The sequence below is a fragment of the Anopheles ziemanni genome, chromosome 2 (genome assembly GCF_943734765.1).
Source record: "Anopheles ziemanni chromosome 2, idAnoZiCoDA_A2_x.2, whole genome shotgun sequence".
Lineage (NCBI taxonomy): Eukaryota > Metazoa > Arthropoda > Insecta > Diptera > Culicidae > Anopheles > Anopheles ziemanni.
The window spans coordinates 65,755,361-65,779,046 of NC_080705.1; the positions used below are offsets into that span (position 1 = coordinate 65,755,361).

Below are 23,686 nucleotides of genomic sequence, written 5' to 3' on the forward strand. Positions count from 1 at the left end.
TGTCGCATCGCCATGTGACGACACCACGCGGCCCCTTCGCGGGCAAGGGGGAGTTTGTGTGGTGTTGTTTTTACCATGTTGGTTTTTTTCTATTTATTTATTTACTTTTTTTGCTACGATTGGTCTAGGTCTACACTTCACGATAAACATATCCGTGACGACGAAATCGAACCACCGGGCGGCAAAGGGAAAGGGGGCGCTTCCGCTGATTTCCGGTCTAAAAATACGACCGTGACTCATCGCGATCGCGGTGATGACTTTCGGACGGGCTTTGGCCGTCTCTAGGCCGTCTATTTATTTTATTTTCTATTTATTTATTTCTTTTGCAGCTCAATTCCGAGGGGCATCATCTTGGGCCGTAAGACTCCAACTGCGACAAAAACGCCATTATGAACACAATGGGACACACTTTGCGGTGCCGGCTTAAGGTTGCTTCCCGCGTGCCGAAGTGAGGTTGTAAAATTAGAACCACCTCACTGATGGGGCCCCCTTGTCACCTGCTTTCCGTCCACTGGGACCGAGCTGACTGACCCGAAAGGAAAACGTATTACGGTCTGCAGTCATTACTCGTTTGTCCCGCACCACACGCCATATGCATTGATTTCTTCCACCTGCCGCCTAGGGACGTGGTAACGCCATAAAACATCCCCTAAATGGCGGGAGAGAGAGAGAGAGTGTGTCCACCCTCATAATTCCATTTGCTGCCGGGCCGTGCTAGTAGCCCCGGAAGGTCACCGTGGTTGGCGATGTGTAGAGTGACCAACCGACACGTTGAGGTGTGCATAATCCCACGGGCTTTGGGCAATGGGGCATTGCGACACTCGTAACCTCAGACAGCATTTTCATACAAATTTTCTTGGTGCCGGAAAACGCCAGCCGCCGCAAAGCAAATCCCTCGCCATGGGGTCATGCCTCCGGTTGGGTTTCGTAGCGTGCGGGTGGAAGGATACGGCGATTTGGCGTAGGCCACTGTTTCGCTTATATGGCGGTTACCACGTGCTCTACCGGAAATGTGCATTTTTGAATGCGAACGGTCGCAACGGCGTGTATGTAACTGTCGGAGAAAATAAAACATGTTCAGGAAAATGGCAAAAAAATACTGCGATGCCGATGTTCGTGACATGATGAAGATGGCAACGTCGATATTGCTGCATAGCAATAAATCTTCTATGATTAACCTACGCTTATTTTACATAACGTTGTATTAAGACTTGAATTAATCCTTGGTTGACCAATATCTCAGTTTAGAAATATTAACGGGATCAACACTGCGCCCTGCTCAGAAGATTTTAAAACAAAAAAGTAAAGAACCTTTTTAAGATTTTTTTTTAATAAAATAAAATTGAAAACCAAAGATTTTCGATTTCGATTTTTCATCATTGAAATAGAAATTCAAATCAAATTAACATTACTCATTAAAAATATTTCATTCTTATTTCAATCATATCATCAAAAGTTATGATCTTTTCATCATATGAAATAAAAGAAAAGAAAACAGATCTTACTTCATCTTGAGCCAATCTTAATCGATGCAAAATTACAAATGATTTACGATGATTTCACTCCCTGGATGTTGCAAGCCTCAATCGATACTAATTCCTTGCCGATTGATCACCCTAGTACATCGGCCTTACAATGGACACAGCAATTAGGCTTGGGTGATTTCCCGAGAGATAAAACTCTCGTTTCCCCCAAATGATCTACTATCGCAATGATAAATCAACTGCTGCTGATAAGCGTTTGCTTATCGACTGCCAGGGATATTACGCTTCTCATAAGCTGATTCAATCTTTGCACTTAGGAAGGGAAACATTGCATTAAAAAAAAAGGTGGAGCTTTATCAGACGAATTTGAAGTTGGGCCGTTATCGAAATGTATCTGAAGGTGCATTGGAATGTGCGGCAGACGTTGTGAATTACCGTATCGGTGCTGTGAGCGGGTTTGTATAGAAATTAGGTGCTTAACATAAGGTGTACGATGGTCCACCGATTCTCTATCAGACCACCTAACAATTTGTATCTTTTTTAAGGGTGTTTGTATCACTAGTAGACAGTAAAATTTGTCCAGCATGCGAAACAAAACATATTCTACCCTTTCTTTTGTAAACTTTGGAGTACGAAGAATTAAAAAAGACATGGACAGTCATATCAACCAAGGGGTTATTTACAGGTACCTTTGGTATTACCTATTTTTAAATTGTACTGCTGCTTATGGAGAACAAGCAACATTTTAATATATTGGAGAAAAAATGTTGCTATCGTCGTGTAGAAACGATTATCAATACAAGCGGTATAAAACATTTCGTCTGAATTATGGTCCCCCCTGCACATTTTTTTTCAAGGGCAGGTAGCAACAAATCGATAACAACATTTGACATTATCACTTAAATCGTTTTATTCGTTTCAGATCTTGATACACTTTCGCTAATCAAAACAGCAAGCCTATGAGCCACTTTTGCCGATGGGGCGGGTGGCATGCAAATATGCTCGTCAACTGATAACGATTGCACCTTTCGTTAGGTTTTGCTCCTTACAGGGCTTCGGCGTGGCAGTTTCGGTCGGTAATCGGTCATGGCTTCGCGGACAACACAGATCGCCGATCAGATGCATACACTTGCTGAGGAATCCAGATATTACGACAATGCCGGCAATGATCGACGACAGCCGTACGATGAACTGGGCAATGCCGTCCCGATCCTGCCGGACGATTACTCGCAGAGCAGACATGTCGTACTTGAAGTAGATACCGGCAACCGCTTGCATTCCCTTATCGATATCTGAAAATAGAAGAAGTAAACCGGGATTTAATAAATCGCAAATCTTTCTCGCGATAGGGCCACGGCACGTTCCCCCCGTTCTCGTCTTGCAAAATGCGTCATAGTGTGCTATGAAACAATGGTAGCTGTAAAGTATCGGCCAAAGAAGATAAAATGAAGATAAAATATCCCACCTCCAATAGACGTCGGGCGGTTCTCGGGCGGATCTTTGCTATAGCAAGCTATTCTACCTTAAGTTTATCCTCGAATCAGCGAGCGATTCGCATTATGCCTACCGCACGGGATTTGCGCTCAAGTTTGATGCATTTTTTTTTTTTCGTTGGTCTGCCGATACAAATAAAATGTGCGATATCTAACCTACCCCCAACCCCCTCTAAAATCGGACCGGGTTACCAATGCTGATTGTTTTCGTTTTCGTGCGATATGGTGCGGTCCAGATTAAAGACTAGATATGGGACGAGATCCATTGCCTTTTGGTGTGCGTACGACGAAGGGCGGAGCGTGCACCGATCGACCTCGGGTTAGATTCACACCCAGTGGCTGCAGCGCACTCAGTCGTGTCCGTGCCGTGCCACCGTCCATTTGTTTAGAGCAACAAACCAGTGTCCTTTGGTACATTCACCCCGTGCAGCACAATGTCCGGGTTTGGGAAGCAACTCTCCTGCATTTTGAGCAGTGCGTACAACAAGTGACCATATTCACGTGCGCAATTTGAAAGGACTTATAGCAACGTTTTTGAATGTCTAACTTCCGTAGGTATACTGCTCTTGTTTTGCGGCGGAATGCACATCGGTTGGAGCATAACACACCTGAACATGGGCGGCAACGCGTGGGCGGTCGGTATTTCGGTAGATGAGTTCCGTTTCGCCATACTTTCCTTCTTTACCGGGTGCGGCTTTATCATACTGATCGTGGCCGCCACGAAGCAGTTGGTTCCGACACGCATCTGGCTGGTACTGTCGGCTTTCTTTTTCATGATCAACGGTGTGTTTTTCACTGCGATGCCGACGTACTACGCCGCAACGGTGGCAACGCGCATTATTGCAGGTAAGGATGAAACGAACCTTTAACTGTATCCTCAGATCGTATGAGGTTTGAAAGTGATCATGTTTTATATTCTTTGCTTCAGGATTTGGTCATGGAATTTGCCACGTAGTTTCAATTATCTACGTCGGTGAAATTGCTTCACGGAACTTCCGCGGCAAGCTGGTAGCCATTCTGGTATCGTCCATCGTAGGAGGTGTCGCTCTGTTCACTGTCCTTTCGATGGTGACCACCAACCCCATCTTCATCGTGGAACCGAACATGCATGCCAACCGAGCGATCGGCATCGTCATCCTTTCCCTCAGTACACTCGCCCTCGTGCCCGCCTGGTTCCTGGTGATCGAATCTCCCCTGCACACGCTCACGACGTCCGGTAACGAAACGTTAGCCAGGAGCAACCTGATCAAATTGCGTGGCCTGAGCGTGGAGTCACCGTCGCTAATGGACGAGTTCGAGGATATGAAAACGCTTGCCGCGGAAAGCGAAAGCCTGTCGCCGTTTTTCCTCTCGCAGGGAAATTTCCCCGCGTTCCAGCTGGCACTGCTCGTGAAACTAGCGAACCTGCTGTTCTTCAACTACTCCATGAACACGGCCAAGATGTCGTTGATGTCACTCATGTTCACCCTAACGGTATTCACGCACAACTGGGCCCCACCAATGCTGTGGCTGAGCAAGTTCGCCGGTTCTGTGCTGGCGATCTTCATCATCGATCTGCTTCCGCGCCGATTCCAGTACGGCTTTTCGTCCGTCTTTACCGGCTCGTTCATGCTGGCACTCGGTATTATCCTGGCGACGTACGATGTGGTTGCATCGTGGATTCCGCCATTCCTCTACATGGTGGCGGAGGTGTTCAACACCTTCGGTATGCTGCCGGTACCGGAGATTATGCTTTCGGAGGCCTTCCCACCGAAGAAGCGAGCGCTGTCCGTTTCATCCATTCTAATTTGCGAGTACGTCGGTCATATGGTGGTGTACATCATCTACTTCAATGTACCGAGTACGCTTACGAACACCTACATCAAGACGCTCGTGTTCTCGGGTGTGATACTACTGAAATGTCTCATCGCGGTGCTAACGACGCCCGATACGAGAAACAAGTACCCACGGGAAGCGGTACATTTGTACATGCATAAGAAGAAATAAAACGTACCCAACAGAGTTACACAATACCAAAAAAATCAGAGTTTTATGAAATGAGAAAATAACTGTAACTAAATGCAGTTATTCGCATCATTTTTTTATTCTTTTGTCGGCGGCACGGTCCAAAAGTCTTTACTCTTCATACGTGTTACGGTGACATTAATCGTGCCAGTTAATCCTAAACGGAGTAAGGCGTCAGAGATAAGGATATCGGGTGCGTTTGCACAAGAAACGATAAAAAGTTAAGCCTGCCCGACGCGTGTTTAGGGCCGGTTTTACGATACCTGCTTAGGGGGTAGAATGTATACGCGTGTGGTAGTGTAATTAACTGCTTACCAATGTGCTGCAAATTCTCCCGCACCGTGTACTGGTAGGTTTTGGAATGTGAGTAAAACTTTTCCACATCGGTAGGAACGACTTCGATGAAATACTGCATCATTACTTGACCTGATGAATTAAAAAAAAAATCAGTTCTAATTTTAACCATCAAATACGAACACTTACCGTTGTTGTAAATCTTTTCATCTCCCTCAAGTGGATGTATGATACCGGCAGTATGCTCTCCGAAGCTAAATCGATTGATCCGGTGAGAAAAATTCGTAGGCGTATTTGCGAAAATGCTATTCAGATGAATGTGGCCACGTGAAAAATGGACCGTTTTTCCTACAGTTATATGGAAATTACCAGCAACCTAAAAATATACAAAAAATTGTAAGGTCTCTAGGAAATGTATGGTTCTTCCGGAGCACGTTTTAACTTACCTTGTTCAACGTTAGCACACCGTGTATGCGGCATGCATCATGGGGCCTCTCTGGAATATACACACGTTCGGGCATGCTGTACACAACTGCGTGGTCCGATTTGTACAAAATCTCGGCAACCGAGTGATACTCGTTGCGAAGGTAGGAATTGTGGTGCTGCATGAAATCGAAGTGGATCCGTTGGCTCGGACACAGCTCAAACCAAGTGTCTTCTTCCTGCAGTATACCGAACGAAAATACGTTCTGGCTAGTTGAATCCAGAATGTCGGCTCCTATCGCTAAAGTGGGTATCATTAAAAATCATCATCCGTCCAGGTAGCATTTGAAATGGTCTGACGTGGCCAAACTTACATTTGCAAGGCATCGCAACCGTCAGATCGATATGCACTTTCAACTTGGATTGCAGATCGGTGTCGGGGACGAATTTAAAAATCAATCGCGAGTCTAGGTAATATGAAACTTCATTGTAGATTAAAAATATGATCACCAACCGGCTTATGAGCGACACTGGATACAAAAAACAGAAAGGTAAAAGGATAAGCATGCGACGTCCAATAGCATTGATAAGTGATGTCTGCTTACATGTTCCACCGACTCTGGTTGGCTGAACAAATTCTTCCTTCACTTTAGGGAATGCATCCAATTGAGATACGGCATCTAGCGCCTGTTTCACGCCTCGGTAGCGAAGCATTTTGGCAGGCACAAATATTTATTTTTACATTAAACAGCTACAAAATTGCTTCGCCTATTTGCTTGCACTTTGTTGTAAATAAATATGAGATATTTTTTTACCGGACTTTATCTGTCACGCTGACATATTTATATTGTGGCTCAAGGTTCGTAGAGCTCCTATGTGGAAATTTATTCAAGTAGTTTACCTAAAAAAAAGACAATTAGAAAATGTTACTATTGCGGTGGATACTCATGCACCTTATTTAGTAACTTAATTTCATACAGAAAAGTTTTTATTGAAGATAAAAACTAATTCCTGATTGATAGCTGTCAAATGCTCAGCTTGATCTATAAACCCTGTTAGTGACAGCCCGACCGAGCCGCAGTGTTACCAACTTTGCGAAGTTGCAACCAAAATTCCTTCTTATTTCAGCTTTCGACCGATAGAGCCATGGTTACTACGGTAGGTGAATTATTTACAAAATTCAGCATGTTTTCGGAAAGTTATCGTATCTTTCATGTTGCCATTATGAATTGCCAATCGTAAGTGATCGGGGCGCACCGTCGGTGCATAGATGATTGTGCGTACAAAGCTGCAATTGTGGTTTAAAAGTCGTCGATCATCATGCACGTGTCAGTGTGTACAGTGTCATTCACGCCTGGCAGCGATGTGAAGAATCCTAGGTTAAGTTGATGCCAGTTGTTGATACGATGGTTATTTCATGCCGCTCATTGTTTTCTTTACCCCACACAGGAGAAATTGGTTGCTGACGTCAAAACCAAGCCTGGAAAGGCTGCTGCCCCTCCAGCTAAGGGTCCCAAGAATGTCCTCCGCGGAAAGAATGTTCCCAAGAAGAAGCGCGAGCAGCTTCGGTTCGGCATTGACTGCACCAACATTGCCGAAGACAACATTATGGATGTTGCTGACTTTGTAAGTATCGGGAAAACAACCAAAACACCTACGAACCGTTTCCTCCTAATCAACATCCTTTCCCCTCTGCAGGAAAAGTTCCTGAAGGAGCGCTTCAAGGTAAACGGAAAGACCGGAAACCTCGGCAGCAACGTTACTTTCGAGCGCCAGAAGATGAAGGTGTACGTCAATGCGGACGTCCACTTCTCCAAGCGCTACCTGAAATACTTGACCAGGAAGTACTTGAAGAAGAACAGCCTCCGTGACTGGATCCGTGTTGTGTCGAACGACAAGGATCTGTACGAGCTGCGATACTTCCGAATCAGCTCCAACGATGATGATGAGGAGGAGAACGAGTAAACCAGCGCTGCATGATCGGTGAAAATGCTGGAAAATATGTCCAACCGTTGTGCGATACAATACAGAAGTGGGAAAACCGTATTTTCATCGGCGGTTTTGTCAAAAACGTAATAATGGTGTGTGTTGTACAGTGCAGTTTCGATCCGAAAAAAAGTTTCATGATTGTGCAAGTTGTGCCATTTCAGTGCGAGGAGTCTCAGTTCTGAAAACATCAGACAACGACTTCATCAAAATTAGCAAGGAGATTAGGTGCCTACTACGTTAAAGTGTAGTTAAACGTCATCCCCAATTTTCGTATTTCATAAAATTTCAACCTCTGGGGAAAATTATGCAAGTAAGTATGTATTTCCGCTTAAACTTTATTTTACAAAATTTATTTTATTTCATACACTTATGCTAAGAAACTTTCATTTATGAAAGTAATTTCTTTTGTCCTACTATTTCAAAAACTGTCCTTTTTCTTAAGGGAACATCTGACTGTCTAATCTTTGTAGCAAAAGTGTAATATTGATATTCCTTAGAATTTATTTCCACCAAATTTATACAATCGATTTTCACATCAATTACTTTTCAAAAATTACAAATTGCGCTACTTTTATGGAGCACATGTATTGAATATAACAAAACATGAGACAATGATATCTTCTGAAACATCTGTTTATTTGATATTTTGAACACGGATCTTGCATGTGCTGAATAACATCAATTTTAATTTGCAACAAACATAAGTGCGCTGAGCCATACCATCTGGCGAATTGTGTTTGATTTCAGTTCATCGTGGCTTTTTGCAAATCTTTCGACAGATCAAATTGGAGCAACACTATCAAGTACGATGTTGCGGCACTAAATATCTAAAAACAACGAAAAATATCTTTTAAAACATATACACGATCTATTGATCTAATTTGTATTTACCGAAAAGATGAAAGTAAAATCTAACTTGAAAAGGCCGCTTCCATCGAATACCGAGAATCTCTTACGATGTAGCAACTGCAATGCGATGCCCTTTGATCGTTCGAACAACGCCTGATCATCAATGAAATAATTTGACTTGTACTGCAAGAGTTTATGAAGGAGGGTTGCCGATTTAAACATCTGTAATGTATATAACAAAACCATAAGGTTATGGTGAGAAATCGATCTAAGAGGAAGAAAAAAAAATTTAAATCCAATTGCCACCCACCTCTGTATGCGTAGAAGCACACACTATCAGCATGTTATATGTTAGCAAGCATGCTGGAATGCATTCACCGGCATAACGTACCGCTTGTATTATCAATGTAACCATTTCTAGGTTCCAAAATAGCAACTAATTTAAACCATAAATTCAATAAGCATTCTTAGGTAGTTAGTTTCGTTAGTTTTAGTTTTCCAGTTTACTCTACCACTTACCTTAGTTTCGATGAAAAATCCAAACAACGTGTTGACAAACGTAACCGTTACGATGGCGATGATCTGCACGGAATACGCTGCGTTGATAAATTCCGCCAGCTTAGCCACGTTTTCGTGAATAACGAACATGTACGTGAGTCGATCGCCACTGAGCAGTTCGTGCTCGGGAACGAACGGTGTGCGGTCGAGCGGATGAATCTTGTTACTCTTGACTCCCTTTTCGATCCGTTGCTGCACACCGGTGGTCTGTCTCTGCAGGCTTTCCAGAAACGCATCTAACATCCTGTAAAAAAACATCCAAAGAGAAGATTTGTAGAGCAGAACAGGAGACAAAGACACCATAAACGTCAAGCTCTACCAGTTAAGTTTCGTCATAATACACTCCGTTGATTTCACTAGGTTCGTAAATTGATACAGCGTCATTTGAAACATCCACAAAGGATAGAGTATGGCGATGATGGTAAAATAGTTTTCTGCACTAAAAATGAAACAAAACACATCCCAAATTAATAGTAGTTTGCTGTTAATATTTAGAACCGGCTGTAATTCTTACCGGTACTGAGCGTAAGCTTCGCAGCCCGATAAAACAAAAAGTATCGTGGTCGAAATCGAGACCATCACACTTTGCTTCGAAGGAACCTGCATGTTGCGGAACTGGTAGAAGCGATCGTTAATTTTCGTATTGTTCAAATTAATTCCTTCGACGTAGACGCTCTTCATCCGTTCCGTGCGCCACAAACACACAAAACACACGACCGTTGCGAGCACACCGGAGTAGATTTGTGTCATAAGTCCTAACAAGGAAGAGAAAAGATAGGTTTTCTTGTTTCCTTATCAATTTGAAGTATTGAAAATTAATGCAAATCTGGACGCCCGTTACCGTATTTGAAAATGCTGGGACTGTTGGTGTTCAGATCGGGTTTGAAAATAACCTCGGTGCTTTTGATAAATCCCACCATGTAAGCGACGAAAAAGGCAATACTGTACAACAAACGCAATATCGACAGAGAAGGTGGTTTGCCGGCTGCATCTGTCGCGTAACTGTTATACAGTTGAAGCCCAATAACCTTTTAGCAGAAAAATGTTCAATACATGAGTCCTTAAATTTCATTGCTTAGTTTTAAATCTTACTTTAAACGTACCTTAGACCAACACGACATTGTGACCGACTTTTCCATGTTTAAGGATGCAAATGGATGTTGTGTCATGGAAATCGTTCTATTTGACCGGTTTCCCACTCACTGGTCGATTGTTCCACCTGATAGAGAAGTGGGCACATTAAATATAAATGTTGTTTGCCACCCATTAACAAATTAAATAACAAATTAATGCATACTGCTATCGTCCCAATCCTTTATACTTTGTGTACCTAATCATGCAGCCTTCTCAGTTTATTTTTGTGTGCTGAGTAAACAAGGCGTAATTTTTCATCAACTTAGTTATGAAGTATGTGAATATCAATAACAATAAACATTTTATACGAATGCTGCTAATCTTCTCTTTTGGAGCATGTTTTAGAATTTGGATACTGGGGTATAATGCAGTCTTACGAAAATGTCGATTTAAAATGATTTTCGCAATCAAGCATGAATGTTGGTATTAAAACCGTTTCGAATTTTCCCTTTCCCCACGCTCGCTAAGACCATGCGGAAAAGAACGGAGAAGCAACAAGAAATGTGACAAAACCCGTAGCTTCCGCCCAGGTCACTGAACTTGTCTTTTTCCTTGTTATTCCATCTTGATTCCAAGGGAGTTCTTCATTTAATTTTGTTTCTTGTAATTTTCACTTCATACGGTTTTGCTGTGCCATGCAAAGCAACATTTAACTTCCCCTCTGGTTAACAAAAAATGTAGGTAATAGCTCAGTCCAACTAAGTGCCTCAATATGAAGGTTGTGAAAATCAGAACAACATGGTACAGTTGCTGTATGCAAGGGATGGGAGCCTTCTGATCCATATATGCACAACCAATAGGGCGATGAAAATAGATTTCGGTCAAAACGAGACGCTAGCAGTCACGAATTCCACCGTTTATGACTGATCTACAAATAACAGGTGGTTTGCTCTGGCGATGGATGAAAAATCAGCCGCTCTCACGGGATGTAGCAAAGCACTAGGAAAAAAAGATCTTACAAGGGGCCAACGTGCTGGGAAAACCCGTGTTCAATTGGCCTGATGGAGCTGCTTTGCGTAATTACCGTTCCGGTTCTCGTGGCTGCCACAACAACGATTTGATTTGTTTATCTACTTAAATTTTGCGAATAACACTCTAGTCAACCAGAGGAAATTCAGGATAAGCTTAATCATTGACGGTCAAGTATGCACTCGGCCGGCAATGGAAAGGAAAGCTAGTTTTGCGCTTTTGGCAACGGCAAAATATGCACCGTTGATCGACGTCATTGGTCACTTGTATTCTGAAGACGATGCCAATTCCAATCGGGAAGCACGTACCAAGTGGTGCCGGACACGATCTTAAGCGGGTCCGCAACGCGAATGCAGAGAGTGAGAGAAAGTATTTGTGGAGAAAGCTCACGAGATTGTGCATTACCCCCGCAGCTCCAGGGCGGCTCCAGAAAGATCGGGGCTGGAAATTGATCCAACGAATCATGCCTAAAGTTCGTCGTTCCCAGCTGGGGTCGGCAAAGTCTTAAAGCCCAGACGTGGTTGCAATCTGGTAGAAAGAAACCTCAACTTTCCACTGTAGCTTATTTAAATACCTACTTGGATGTGGTATAGAATAATATATTTATTTGAACCTAGAACTGTGCATTAATTGTTAAAAAAGGATAATTCCATTAAATATTTATATAATGTAATACAACTATAGTTAAATCGCAATAGAAAAAACCCACGCAGAAACCACAACGTAAAGCTTCTCATTGGGCTTTCACAAAAAAAAGTTGCCGACCCCTGGCCTACACGTAGCGAGCATGTGCCGTTCCCATCGTTGGGAATCGTCTCGTGCAGTAAACAGCAACCGAGGGCCAAGATGTGGTACGGCGGCATGCGAACCGGGTGGAGCCGGGGATGGACAAGCTTTTCTGGAGCACATGACTTTCTCGCGACGCCGCGAATAGAAAGTAGCGCTCTCGGGAGAACGTCGCGGGATCGCGAGGGGTTTTCACCTGTTCTACTCTGCGGCCCGGTCGGTGGACGGTTTGTTTTTCCCTCCTTGTTATTACCTTTGGCGGAAGAAGATGGAGTGTGCTTGTGTCGTCCGTTCGCCGACGAGAGTGTCGCGAGCCCACACTTACGGGCGCACGCGAGCCTGCCGGTCCAACGAAAGAAGAGGGGCGCCCGCCGAAGACCCACTCCGAGAAGCCAGCGAAGGCGTGTTGAGCTAAGTGGGCATGCGCAACATGTATGCTGCGGAAGCGATCGCGCGAGAGATGATCATCGCATCATGAATGCTTCGGTTGGGCTAATGCGTGAGTGGCCAGCGATTGGCCAACGCCAGGATGGGTTTTTGAGAGCAGCAGCAGTAGCAGCAGCGCAAGATCCGTTGCTTTCAAGTTCAATGTCAGTAGCATTGTGAGTGGTGATCGAGACAGACATAGGCCAGAGCCGATGGTTTGATCCGTGTGTAGCCTGTAAGTGTACCTAATCGTGTGCAGGCGTGCGCTTTTCGTAGGCTTACGCTTTTCCAAGAAACGGTTTCCGTTCGTTCTTTTGCTCCGTCCCGAATATCCTTTTTCGTTCAAGCGAAGAAAACGGAAGAGGAGTTCCTACTTTCGAAAACATATACGATTGAACCATTTCCCAACGGACTCCAAACATTCACCGGAACAGTTTTCCTAAAAAGTGGTCGCGGTGCCAGTGGCTGCCCCCCTTCCCCCACCTCCTTCTCGGTCAACCCCAATCTCCCGCAGCGGGCCTTGTTCCACATATTTTTCGATCTGTCAACTTAATTTAATATTCAACCGAACCTATAACGGGACGCGTGCGGGAGCGAGCGTGTGTTTGCCATCGAAAAAGTGTGCCAAAGAAATCGCCGCTTTACGTCACCGTCGAGAAAAGGAACTGCATCAAAACTGGCCCCACACCGAATGAGAAGAATATTTTCTCTTTTCACTGGCGCTGCGGAAACCGGAAAACCGATGACCCACGCCCGGAGGATTCTACTCTTGCAGGCGACGACGGTTTGCGTTTAACGGTTTTTCTATTTTTTTAGCCTTTGCGCACAGCGAGCGCTTCTTCACATTCGCATCTCGCGTCCGTAAGGCCATTAGTGGCAATTACTTGGTGGAATTATTTTTTTTACCGTTGCTGATGATTGTCTTTAAATGTTTTTAATTTAATGTTTTCCTTCCGTGTACACCGGGTAGTGGTGGACTGCGACCGGGGTTAAATCAAACGCGGGAGAGTGCAATTTAAATTTCTATATCTCTATCGGCTGGAGGAAGCAACCCTGGATTGCAAATTATTTGTTCCTCTTTCCAGGGCACAAGCACCAAACGCAAACAAAAAAACGTGACTCTTTAACACAAGTAAAGCTGAAGGTGGAAAGAAGGTGAGGTGAAAGTTTATTGAAGGAAAAATTCCGCGTGTGTCAATATTTTAAAAGCCTTGGTTTGTTGTTCTTTTATTTTAATGTATATTCTCAGCTTTCTTTCTGAGTGCATCCGCTGAATCGCGTACGCTCAGATCCCACACAGATCGGTGGAAAATGGTTGGCGAACGGTGGCTACTGTTTGCTTTGTTTGCCATCGTCGCACTGGCGAACGGCGCCAAACGTGGCCCTGGAGGTTGCAAAAACTGCATAAAAAATCAGTAAATATCTCTAATGCCCTTCGGTGGAAGGATTTTTTTTTGGTGACTCACATGTTTGTATTCGTTCTGCAGGCTCGGTCATCATGATCAGCGATTAATAGCAAGTCCAATTAATTTACTCAATCCTGATCGATACGAGTTTTTCACGCTGGACGATAAGGGGAAGGTGGTTAAACGGATCATGACGTTCAAGGAAATTCAGAGTATCGTTGCCGGTAGCGACAATAGTGGGTTCAAGCTGATGGAGAACACCAACAACAACGATCGCATCGTGTCCAGTGTCGTTTCCAACGTGCGCAATGTGCTAAACAACGAGCTTAACTTGATGCATAGTCAGGACAGCTCCTCCGACCATCACAATTCGGCCGCCGAGCTCCCGATCTCGGAAATGATCAACGACCAGGATGAAGCGTCCGATGGAAGCTCGGTAGAGTACACGCAAGATAAGTCGACCGAAGAATCCCCGGAGGTGACGACGCGTCGCCCAACGGAGCAAACAACTGTACGGGTCAAGGAACAACCGACCGAAAGCACGACCAAACGTTGGACGTCGAAGACTACAACGACCCGTCCGACGGAGAGCACTATAAAATTTGAGACGGTAAGGACGACGGAGCGTACAACGATAAGACCAACGATAAGTTCCACCGAACGAACGACTGAGCCGTCGACAATGCGATCAACGGAAAGTTCAACGATTCGAACGACCACGGAAAAGGTACAGCCTACAACGGAGTCACCGGTAAGATCAACAACCGAACAACCAAAAGTGCGCCTGACCACACCAGCATCAACGACAGCTAAAAGCACAGAACGAACTACCATCCGTTCGACCGTTAGACCCACAACGGAGCAATCAACGACCCAAAAAACAACCGTCGAATCGGTTCAGAAACTGTCCACAGAGCGGCAGTCAACTACAACGACCACTGTGCGACCTACGGAGACACCCATATTGAAACAAGCCGAAAGATCAACGACCACTGTCAAGCCCACTACGGAAAAACTCAAGATAACGGAAGCGTCCACTGTTACTACTAGTACCACCACCACCACCACCACCACCACCACTACGGGACGGCCTACCGAAAAGATTATCATTAAGGCAACGAACAAACCTCTTCCCACGAGTCCTGCTGAGTCCAGTTCGACGGAAAAGTCATCCGAACAGTCTGGGGATTACTCTACGCTTCGCTCGGAGGAAGCGACAAACGGAAGCTCGATGGAGTACTCGACAGAAGACTCCTCCGAAAAATCGGGGTATGAACAGTCCAGTGAAGCCACTCGATACACGGAAGTCAAATCAAGCGTTGGATCAACCGTTGGGCTGAAAACACCCGCAACGATAGTGCAGTCTTCAACGGTCAGCGTTGCAACGAAGCCAACTTCTTCTATTGTAATAACGACAGAAAGTGGTAAGGTTTCGACCACGGTGGCATCTAAACCAAGTGTTTCGCCAAGCACACCTCTGCCAACGAAGTACGAAGTTGTTTCATCTACGACTAAAGCTCCGCCAACACCTTCACCGTTGGGAGCTTTCGAGGCACTTAAGGACCTGGTGGGAATGGTATTGAATACCGACAGTGAAGAAATCACGACACCTTCATCAAGCACGCTGCCCAACGATCTTGTGGCGCACTACGTTACCAATCAAGGGTCGGCCGGTGTTGAACCGGAGAAAAAACTCACAACATCTTACGCAAAGCCCGCTACACTCCCGGAGGTAACAACTGTCGAAACAATTGCTTTGGAGGAGACAATACCGACGACAACATCCGTGGAAACGGATGCATCGACATTCGAGGACTCTACGGGTTACGGTAGCGAAGAGTCCGGAGAGGTACAACAGAGTACTGAAGTTCAATTGGATCGTGAAACAACGGCCATCGGAACCGATGTGACGTACAAACCGTCGCAAACGGAATCAGATTTTTCGGGCAGTGCTACGACGGTATTGGACAGTTCCACTATACCGTCCGATGCGCAACATGCCATTCACAAGATCATTGAATCACTGCAGTCGATCAACGATGATAGCAACGCAAGCGATGAGTCAGAGTCGGAAATTTCTGAGGAGGAACAATCATATCCGATGGACATGGCCGGGTTAAACTATGACACGGACGCGCAAAGCTCCATTAATGCGATTATTCAATCGCTTGGCCAGGGTTCGTTGGTCAGTGGTGAAAATTCGCTCCTTGCTACTACCACAGAGATCGTGACAACGACGGAAGAGGTACCTAGTACAGTTTCTCGGGCACCGGAAAGGAAAACCACCGTTGCCGTTGTGCCAATCACTTCTACAACACCCGTAACAACAACAACTTCTACTACAACTACTACAACTACTACGGCGAGGACGACTTCTACGGCCATTCCAACGACATCAAAAGTGGTACTGAAAACATCCGCTCCAGCTATAGCTGTTGAAAAAGAACCATCATCCAGCGGGCTAAACTTCAACACCAACATAATGGAAACGATCGAGAAGTTCCTAAGCAAATTTGCCAACCTGCCAAGCGACGAAACTTACTCGATGAATCTCACCAAATTTAACCCACTTTCCAACTATCCTGCTGATTTAAATATGACCGATTACGTTGACCGAACGGCGACGGTAGCGTCGGTGCTTAAATTCCCACAGACACGACCGCTCAAACCAATCATTTCCAATGAAGGCGAGGCCGAGGTAGAGCAACGGGAAGATCCACCAAATCGCCCACCACAGTCTTTGACAACACAATCACTGCTGAACGAAACGGTTGCCTCATTCATGAAGCTTGGTGAAATGCTTACGATGGCCAATGGTAATAATAACAATAATAATCGGATCAACAGTGGCGTAGAGCCTCAGGAAGGATCGCAACTGGAGCTAAAAACGGTCGTCGATGAGGAGGAAACGGAACTATTGCGCTTCCTATCGATTTGTGGCAACTTGGGCACGAATGTGTACGATTACCTGACCGGTTCGTCGGCGGGTGAGCGGTCGTTGGAAGGCCGAAGTCTAGTTTATTCGCCGTTCGCAACGATCACCACACTCTCGATGCTGTTTCTCGGTACACGTGGTGCGTCGGCGGAAAGTATCAACGGCGTGATTGGGCTGGACGAAATGACATCCTTTAATCCGCATCTATTTTTCAAGTCGATCGTAGACGACTTAAAACCGAAACCCTTGCGCCGTTCGACGATTCCGGGTGTCGAGGAACAGCGAGGATCGTTCTTTTCACGTACACTACTGAGTGACAAGACTCGCGGAGGTTTACAACGGTTTTTCAAGGCACGCATTCAGGAGATATATTCCGCCGTTGCAGAAACGGTCGATTTTCAGCAAAAGGACACGTTACTGAAGCATTTGAGTGGCGATTTCCCTCGAGATTATGTGGGCACCCTCAAGCATCTGCGCTCACCGTTGGTGTCCATCAGCAGAAACCGTTATCGGGTAGGTTTAAATTACACTGGTTGTGGGTTAACATATTATCATTATATTTTGAATATAATTCACAGCACGATTGTAACGACGCTACAACGTATGGTGTGATGAACTTCAAGCAATCGACAGCCAGTGCCGACAGCACTATCACCATCCCCAGTGTTTCCTTCCGCTCCGGATTTTCTACGGGCTTTTCCAATACCCTCGATGCAACTGTTCTGTCCCTGCCGGGAGCTACTAGCAATGTGTCTGTATTTTTCCTGAAACCATCCACCCCCGGTGGTCTGACGGATCTCGAAACCCACATCCGCACGCAGAGCGTGTCGGCCGTGCTTAAACTGTTCCCCGATGAAACGGTCCGGACGGCGTACGCGGAGGTACAGTTGCCCTACTTTACCCAGACCACCATGTATAACATGAGCCGTAGCATACAGCAGCTCGGGCTGCAAAATTTGTTCCAACCGAACGTGGCCAACTTTAATGGACTGCAAGATTCCGCCGTTTCCAACCTGCACCTTTCGGAAACCGTTCAGACGGACTCGTTTGCACTCTGTGCCAGTGAGGCTGGGACCGGGCGGGGCGCTCCACCTTTCCGTAGCTTTTCTACCAATTTGGTTAGGAATCCATCGGTAGATCAATTACTGGCCAGTGCATCATCGGACAAATTGGTGAGGCGTAATCGGCGTAAGATTCTGTATCGAGATCGCTCTGCAGCCGGTGCACCACGTGCTCAAGAAAGTAAGCTTACGTTCGACACTCCGTTTTTGTACTTGGTGAGACATAATCCAACTGGATTGGTTTTGTACATGGGACGGTTTGTAGGAAATAACAGTGACAAATAAACATTAAGAATTAATTTATACTAATTCGGTTCTATGTACTTTTTGGCCCTCCTTGATTGGATACATGCAAATGTAAAGGTGCCGGTTAGAAAATCGGCCCATGAGCGCCGGGGCTCACCACCTCGACGGCGTGGGTTCGAATCCCAACCGAGATCGGACCCTCCCCTGTACGACAGGACTGACTATCCACGTACAACAGGGAAACAAGTCTCGTAAGCCCTTAACGGGCAGGCATGACCAAGTGGTCGTTACGCCGAGAAGAAGAAATGTAAAGGTAATTTGAAATGTTGAAATATATGTGCAACCATCCGTGAACCTTATAATATCAAAAATAATGGATACGACAAAGAATAAAGCCTAAGTTGCCATGCTGCACGGTATTAATACGAATTCGTGATCCGCTTCGTAATTCAAATTTTTGTCTTGAGCAAGGTGACTTGAGCGAAGCAATACTTGGTTAGGAAGGTAGTATTGCTTCGTCTCAGTAACCTTGGTTGGAGCGCAGGCGCGGTGCGATCTAGGAATCGAGGCAAATCGAGTTCAAAACGATTCCGAGCAAATCTCAATCTAATTTGCTAACTTCAAATCAAATTTAGTCTATAGTAAATCCATACTAAATCATATCACATCAAGTCCCAAATGCATAAAATCGAATTAAATTTGACAGGAGCTTGTTAACCGGGATCCAATCCGAGAGCATCGTGCAGGGATTGAGTCTTCCGAATCCCGAATTCTGCCAACACTAGACGTGGCGAGGAATGACAGAAAGAAGAATGTCATTTGTCGCGAAGTATACACAAAAACGGAAAAACTGTCGCTAGTTTATCTACATTTTGTCCACGAAAACATAGTAATTTCACAGCTCGGGTGAGTAGCAAAGTACGCTTTGGAAGAACCAGTGCAATTGAATTAACAGCAGCCTATCTGGTTGCATGCAGTCGCAGCAGTGGTAGCCGTTTGTTTTCGATTCTTTGCACCGTGCACATCCAGGAACCAGTTGCGGAAACAGAATTTTCGCGATGAACAAAACGAACGAGAAAAGTATACACGAAATGCTAAAAAACACTCCGTCCATGAACGACAGTACCGATGTGGTGCACACGGGCTCCGAGCAGCAAACTATCAAGCACTCGACTACGCTGACCCTGCGGAACGTTAGCAACCACAGTCTTTCGTCACCGACGTCGATCAGCCTGGAGGATGAATCAGCGTACATCAAGAACGGCTCGTCGAAGCTCGATACGTTCCGCAACTGGAGCATTACCACGTACAAGTGCACCAAACAGATAATGCTTGAGAAGCTTGGCAAATCGACGCGCACGGTCGACCTGGAGCTCGAGGCCCAGATCGATCAGCTAAAGGAGACGCAGAAGAAGTATCTCAGCATACTGCGCTTATCGCGTGCTTTCACGTCGCACTTTTATAACTGCATGCAAACGCAGAGCCTGCTATCAGAAACGTTCGCCGATCTGGCCCAGAAGAGTCCGGAACTGCAGGAGGAGTTTCTTAGGAACGCCGAAACACAGCGCATTTTGACGAAGAACGGCGAGCTGTTGCTGAACGCGTTGAACTTTTTCATATCGTCCATCAATACGCTGTGCAACAAGACGATCGAGGATACGCTGCTAACGATTCGACAGTACGAGCTGGCGCGCGTCGAGTACGATGCATACCGGGTCGATTTGGAGCAGCAGCGAACCAGCGGCAGTGAACCGCAGCAGAAGTACTCCAACGATGAGGTACAGAAGAAGTACGAGAAATGCAAGGAACAGTACGAGAAGCTTCGCTCGGATATAGTGGTGAAAATGCAATTTTTGGAAGAAAATCGGGTAGGTTGATGCTGGAAAACGGCTGCAGTTATGAACGCAATACAGACGATAACCCTCTCGTATGTTTTTAGATCAAAGTGATGCACAAACAATTGCTGCTCTTCCATAACGCCATAGCAGCGTATTTTGCTGGGAACGCGAACGGGTTGGAGAAGACGTTACAGCAGTTCAACATTAGTGTAAGCATCGTTAAGATGGATTGGGAATTTCATACTGGTTTTACTTAATTTTTTTTCAATTTCATCTCCTCTACAGCTGAAGAGTCCCAACTCGGTAACGAGCTCGTGGTTGGAGCAATAGAAAAACACTCCATCATATAACGTCCCATGCAGACGCATGAATCATTGTCATTTGAGGTTAATGAACTGAATGTGATTTTGGCTTTGCGGTGGGAAAGAATCAGATGTATGCAACCCACTGATGATTATAACGAACCATTGATTCCATTTTATTTGGTCACGTCTTTATCACGTGTCACAAAAATGTATTCTCGATTTGGTATAATCCCAAATGAAGCCCCCCCGTCGCCGCATCGTCGTCATTTTTTCCACATGTGCGCCTGAAAGTATGCAATAGGTGGCACATCAATTAAGTTTGAATATTTGAACAGTTGAATTTCCGTTAGAAACTGTAATGACTTGAACTAATCGGTAAAACTGAGCAAGATGGAGATCATAAACCAATGAGTTGGACTGAAGAAATGAGTTTGAAACGGCGGCGCGCCCGCAGCGAGCGCAGCGAGCGGACTGCGCTAGGTCTACCGAAAAAGGGAGTTTGTTATAAATTTGTGAAATAAGGGGGGCCCGTGGGCCCCCCTCATACCGCACCCCTAGGTTGATGGCGTAGCCGAATTTTGATACACTCATGTAAGTAATGCATGAGGGAGTTTATGTTGTACATCCTTTCCAGTATAATCATCATCTTTAATTTAACGAGAATTCAATTCAAACGGTTCACACAACGGCACGTTTCACCAATTGCATACCTTTACGGTGCATCCGCTCACAAATGGTGTAGCCACAACAGCGATTTCGGCTGGGTGGGCTTCATTTGGGATTTTACCCTCGATTTCCTTACAAAACAAATCTCGTTCTTAGAAGTGATGCCAGAATAATTATATATTCTATAGCTATTGTTTAGTAATAAGTCGTGGCACAAGTCGATTTCGTTAATTTGAAAACTTAGTCATTTGTATTTAATATTTGCTTTTTGCTTTATTGCGCTCTCTAAGAAAAATGAAAAGTGTTTATGCCATTTAAACCGACGAAATATGTTCTAACCCAGTTGAATGTGTTGTACTCACGCTCAAAATGCTCTTAGATTTCTGTAACCTAGTCATATGGTTTCATAACTTCGATTTAGTTTTACATTCAAAATGAAGAATCTGCTGTGTTTACTCATAATCTAATTCATACAAAGTTATGGCTATGCTCGCACCTAATTATAATATTTTTATGTTCTTAAAATTGAAATACTGATTCGAAGTCATGCATACATCTGATCATTTCACATTTTGGTTTTCTTTCAACATTTTTGTCGCATAAGAAAGCGGGTATTTGGCACGAATGACGTGTGCGTGTGTGTTTCTCGGGTTCAGGCTTTTGCGAGATTTAGCGGTCACATAAATGGACACCCATCTGTTCACAGTTGCGGTCGAATCGTTGACGATTTGGACTAGGTATAGTTACGGAATATATAAGCACCTTGACCGCACACGAATCACGTAAAATAGTTGGTAGTAAACGCCACAATCACACCAAAAATAACACTCGTACACTCTGTGGAGGATCACAACCACCGGTGGAAGCATAAACAAGGAAGAGGCAATAGGGACACAACAGCACACATTACACGCGGAAAAGTATGGCATGGTGTGTTAAAGAGCAGCATGAATTAACAGAAAGCATGAATATGGTGATTGTGTATATGAGATTAACGATAGGATAGGCGAATCGGTGGAAAATCGATAGGAAAGAGGTTTTAGTTTTCCGTGTATTCAAATGTAACGTGAATAGCTTCTCGAAAATAATAATAACATTGAAATCAGTACTTAAAAGTGTAAAGTTTTTGTATTCTTCTGTTTTTATTTTGCTATTCCGTACGGATTACTTTTCAAACCCTACAACTTTGTTCGAGGTTAAAAGGTGATTTTTCAAAGAAGCAGGGAAAATTGACAACAGCTTGAAGCGTTCCCCCATTTTTTCTGGGTTTGTTAGTACATCGTAACCATCTTTTAATATTTGGCGGTATTTATCATCAGTTGTAACATTCAACAAGCTCTGAAAGGAGATGAAAAAGAAGTAATGTTAGCCAATTTCATTCGATACGTAGCTTTTATGTTTTTTAATTACCTTCAATCGTTCCGAGCCCTGCATTGCTTCGAGAAACGCACCTTGTCCCACAGGACCGAGTGTGAAGGCTTTTTCATCTTGTTCTAGAAAATGTTTCAAAAATGCAAAATCCACATCTACGGTCAGATCAGCGCTTCCCGGATCCTGAAGTGGATCGTGTAGCTTATGTTGCTTGAAAGACTGAGGAAAGATGTGCAGAAAAAATTAGAATGTTAGATTCATTTGGGATTTTACCGAAATGAGTGTGTTTCATTTTTTCGCAGAACAACCGATAATATCATACTCTAAATGTGTCCATTTTGTTTCCCTCGTGGCCGTAATCGATGACCAGACCAAACCCTCCATAGGCGTCGAATCGCGTTGCTAAACTTTGGGCGAATTGTTCTACTTCGAAGGAAACTTCCACACGGTTCCGCTCTTGCAACAGCGATTCATTTTCATTGAATCGTTTTCCAAACACCACCGAGTAGGGAGTCGCTTTGCTCGACTGAATGAACCGGAAGGCAGGTCCCGTTTGTTTGGCGTCGATGTCGACTAAAACTTCCTTCCATGCTGATCCAGCTTCGGTGGATTCTTTGCAAAATATATGCACCGGTAGGGCATCGAAAAACTCGTTCGCAATAACGATGGAGAATTTTTTCGGTACCTCCACGATATCGGTGTACCATCGAACGCCAACACCGGCACTGGTCAAGCCTTGCTGCACGTGTGACTCATGTTGATCCACGGTGGTACGATGCACCTTCCCGTCGCAAAGACGTTCACCTTGCATCCGTTGCAAGTGTGGACTCATTTCTACCAAATGGACACTCAGCCGGTCTTTCGAGAGTCCGAACCGCTCGAGGACACGGAGCATGTCTTGCATTAACGTGCCCTTTCCGGGGCCAAGCTCAACGAGTTGTATTTCGCCATCGTAGTTAAACTTTTGCAGCTCATTTATACACCAGACGGCAATTAGCTTTAAATGAAAACAAGTTTATTAATAGCCACTACAAAGGTCCATCGTGTCATGTACTTACCTCCCCAAAGATTTGTCCAACTTCTGGAGCTGTGATGAAATCACCGCTGCTACCGAACACTTGGTCCTTCGTGCTGTAGTATCCGGCCGACGGATTGAGTAGAACTTCCCTCATATAGGTGGCAACCGTTATTGGTCCCGTCGCACGTATCCGCGCATGCAAAGTTTCCGCAAGTGTACGCCGGTCAGCTCCATTGTTGCTTTCACTGGGTAGATCCCGTCGCAGATTTTTGATTTCTGCTATCGCCCTCCTGCTTACCGGTTTGTAGCATTGCGTCCGATTGGAAACGCGTAACACGTTAGACGATGCTTGTGTTAATAATAGTTTTAAAAACCTAGAGTTGCAAGATTTACCGAGTATTGTGTTCATTTTTTCACTATGTTTTTTGTTT

At 44.8% G+C, this 23,686-nt stretch overlaps 7 protein-coding genes across 7 annotated transcripts; 4 read left to right on the plus strand and 3 right to left on the minus strand.

The window, feature by feature from the left end:
- Window positions 1–2,375: 2,375 nt before the first annotated feature.
- On the minus strand, window positions 2,376–6,502 carry LOC131294833 (endoplasmic reticulum-Golgi intermediate compartment protein 2). Its single transcript, XM_058322880.1, has 6 exons — window positions 6,304–6,502; window positions 6,073–6,228; window positions 5,722–5,999; window positions 5,465–5,651; window positions 5,297–5,407; window positions 2,376–2,776 (listed from the first exon to the last, which is right to left on the minus strand). The coding sequence occupies exons 1-6, from the start codon at window positions 6,410–6,412 to the stop codon at window positions 2,490–2,492; spliced, it is 1,128 nt and encodes a 375-aa protein (XP_058178863.1). The 5' UTR covers window positions 6,413–6,502; the 3' UTR covers window positions 2,376–2,489.
- LOC131294832 (uncharacterized) lies at window positions 3,412–4,963 on the plus strand. The gene is made up of 3 exons (XM_058322879.1): window positions 3,412–3,451; window positions 3,533–3,823; window positions 3,906–4,963. Exons 1-3 carry the CDS (start codon window positions 3,412–3,414, stop codon window positions 4,961–4,963), a joined length of 1,389 nt encoding a protein of 462 aa, XP_058178862.1.
- A 266-nt stretch (window positions 6,503–6,768) lies between the features above and the next one.
- On the plus strand, window positions 6,769–7,774 carry LOC131282720 (large ribosomal subunit protein eL22-like). Its single transcript, XM_058312255.1, has 3 exons — window positions 6,769–6,856; window positions 7,148–7,324; window positions 7,397–7,774. The coding sequence occupies exons 1-3, from the start codon at window positions 6,845–6,847 to the stop codon at window positions 7,661–7,663; spliced, it is 456 nt and encodes a 151-aa protein (XP_058168238.1). The 5' UTR covers window positions 6,769–6,844; the 3' UTR covers window positions 7,664–7,774.
- Window positions 7,775–8,430: 656 nt separating this feature from the next.
- LOC131282071 (putative gustatory receptor 28a) lies at window positions 8,431–10,233 on the minus strand. Its single transcript, XM_058311461.1, has 8 exons — window positions 10,198–10,233; window positions 9,936–10,122; window positions 9,609–9,849; window positions 9,414–9,533; window positions 9,056–9,338; window positions 8,847–8,972; window positions 8,579–8,758; window positions 8,431–8,514 (listed from the first exon to the last, which is right to left on the minus strand). The coding sequence occupies exons 1-8, from the start codon at window positions 10,231–10,233 to the stop codon at window positions 8,431–8,433; spliced, it is 1,257 nt and encodes a 418-aa protein (XP_058167444.1).
- Window positions 10,234–13,720: 3,487 nt separating this feature from the next.
- LOC131294127 (mucin-2) lies at window positions 13,721–18,096 on the plus strand. The gene is made up of 3 exons (XM_058322172.1): window positions 13,721–13,824; window positions 13,897–17,263; window positions 17,329–18,096. The coding sequence occupies exons 1-3, from the start codon at window positions 13,721–13,723 to the stop codon at window positions 18,094–18,096; spliced, it is 4,239 nt and encodes a 1,412-aa protein (XP_058178155.1).
- A 773-nt stretch (window positions 18,097–18,869) lies between these two features.
- LOC131295007 (arfaptin-2) lies at window positions 18,870–20,416 on the plus strand. Its single transcript, XM_058323067.1, has 4 exons — window positions 18,870–18,963; window positions 19,035–19,925; window positions 19,997–20,104; window positions 20,181–20,416. Exons 2-4 carry the CDS (start codon window positions 19,116–19,118, stop codon window positions 20,223–20,225), a joined length of 963 nt encoding a protein of 320 aa, XP_058179050.1. The 5' UTR covers window positions 18,870–18,963; window positions 19,035–19,115; the 3' UTR covers window positions 20,226–20,416.
- A 1,613-nt stretch (window positions 20,417–22,029) lies between these two features.
- Window positions 22,030–23,666, minus strand: LOC131294748 (protein arginine methyltransferase NDUFAF7 homolog, mitochondrial). Its single transcript, XM_058322793.1, has 4 exons — window positions 23,296–23,666; window positions 22,560–23,234; window positions 22,277–22,456; window positions 22,030–22,204 (listed from the first exon to the last, which is right to left on the minus strand). The coding sequence occupies exons 1-4, from the start codon at window positions 23,662–23,664 to the stop codon at window positions 22,031–22,033; spliced, it is 1,398 nt and encodes a 465-aa protein (XP_058178776.1). The 5' UTR covers window positions 23,665–23,666; the 3' UTR covers window position 22,030.
- Window positions 23,667–23,686: the final 20 nt, after the last annotated feature.

Excerpts from the sequence above, each read along its gene's own strand:
- LOC131294833 (XM_058322880.1), bottom strand. The coding sequence starts at position 6,412 with ATGCTTCGCTACCGAGGCGTGAAACAGGCGCTAGATGCCGTATCTCAA. Across the intron at positions 5,408-5,464 it reads TGAAAAGATTTACAACAACG|GTCAAGTAATGATGCAGTAT; the intron begins GTAAGTGTTCGT and ends TTAATTCATCAG. Across the intron at positions 2,777-5,296 it reads GGAGAATTTGCAGCACATTG|ATATCGATAAGGGAATGCAA; the intron begins GTAAGCAGTTAA and ends TTCTATTTTCAG.
- LOC131282720 (XM_058312255.1), top strand. Across the intron at positions 7,325-7,396 it reads TTATGGATGTTGCTGACTTT|GAAAAGTTCCTGAAGGAGCG; the intron begins GTAAGTATCGGG and ends TCCCCTCTGCAG.
- LOC131294748 (XM_058322793.1), bottom strand. The coding sequence starts at position 23,664 with ATGAACACAATACTCGGTAAATCTTGCAACTCTAGGTTTTTAAAACTA. Across the intron at positions 23,235-23,295 it reads TTGGACAAATCTTTGGGGAG|CTAATTGCCGTCTGGTGTAT; the intron begins GTAAGTACATGA and ends TTTCATTTAAAG. Across the intron at positions 22,457-22,559 it reads ACAAAATGGACACATTTAGA|TCTTTCAAGCAACATAAGCT; the intron begins GTATGATATTAT and ends ATCTTTCCTCAG.
- LOC131294127 (XM_058322172.1), top strand. The coding sequence starts at position 13,721 with ATGGTTGGCGAACGGTGGCTACTGTTTGCTTTGTTTGCCATCGTCGCA. Across the intron at positions 13,825-13,896 it reads AAAAACTGCATAAAAAATCA|GCTCGGTCATCATGATCAGC; the intron begins GTAAATATCTCT and ends TTCGTTCTGCAG. Across the intron at positions 17,264-17,328 it reads TCAGCAGAAACCGTTATCGG|CACGATTGTAACGACGCTAC; the intron begins GTAGGTTTAAAT and ends TATAATTCACAG.
- LOC131295007 (XM_058323067.1), top strand. The coding sequence starts at position 19,116 with ATGAACAAAACGAACGAGAAAAGTATACACGAAATGCTAAAAAACACT. Across the intron at positions 19,926-19,996 it reads AATTTTTGGAAGAAAATCGG|ATCAAAGTGATGCACAAACA; the intron begins GTAGGTTGATGC and ends GTATGTTTTTAG. Across the intron at positions 20,105-20,180 it reads TACAGCAGTTCAACATTAGT|CTGAAGAGTCCCAACTCGGT; the intron begins GTAAGCATCGTT and ends TCTCCTCTACAG.
- LOC131282071 (XM_058311461.1), bottom strand. The coding sequence starts at position 10,233 with ATGGAAAAGTCGGTCACAATGTCGTGTTGGTCTAAG. Across the intron at positions 8,973-9,055 it reads GATTTTTCATCGAAACTAAG|TTGCTATTTTGGAACCTAGA; the intron begins GTAAGTGGTAGA and ends GGTTTAAATTAG. Across the intron at positions 8,759-8,846 it reads GTGCTTCTACGCATACAGAG|ATGTTTAAATCGGCAACCCT; the intron begins GTGGGTGGCAAT and ends TATACATTACAG.
- LOC131294832 (XM_058322879.1), top strand. The coding sequence starts at position 3,412 with ATGTCCGGGTTTGGGAAGCAACTCTCCTGCATTTTGAGCA. Across the intron at positions 3,452-3,532 it reads ACTCTCCTGCATTTTGAGCA|GTATACTGCTCTTGTTTTGC; the intron begins GTGCGTACAACA and ends TAACTTCCGTAG. Across the intron at positions 3,824-3,905 it reads GGCAACGCGCATTATTGCAG|GATTTGGTCATGGAATTTGC; the intron begins GTAAGGATGAAA and ends TCTTTGCTTCAG.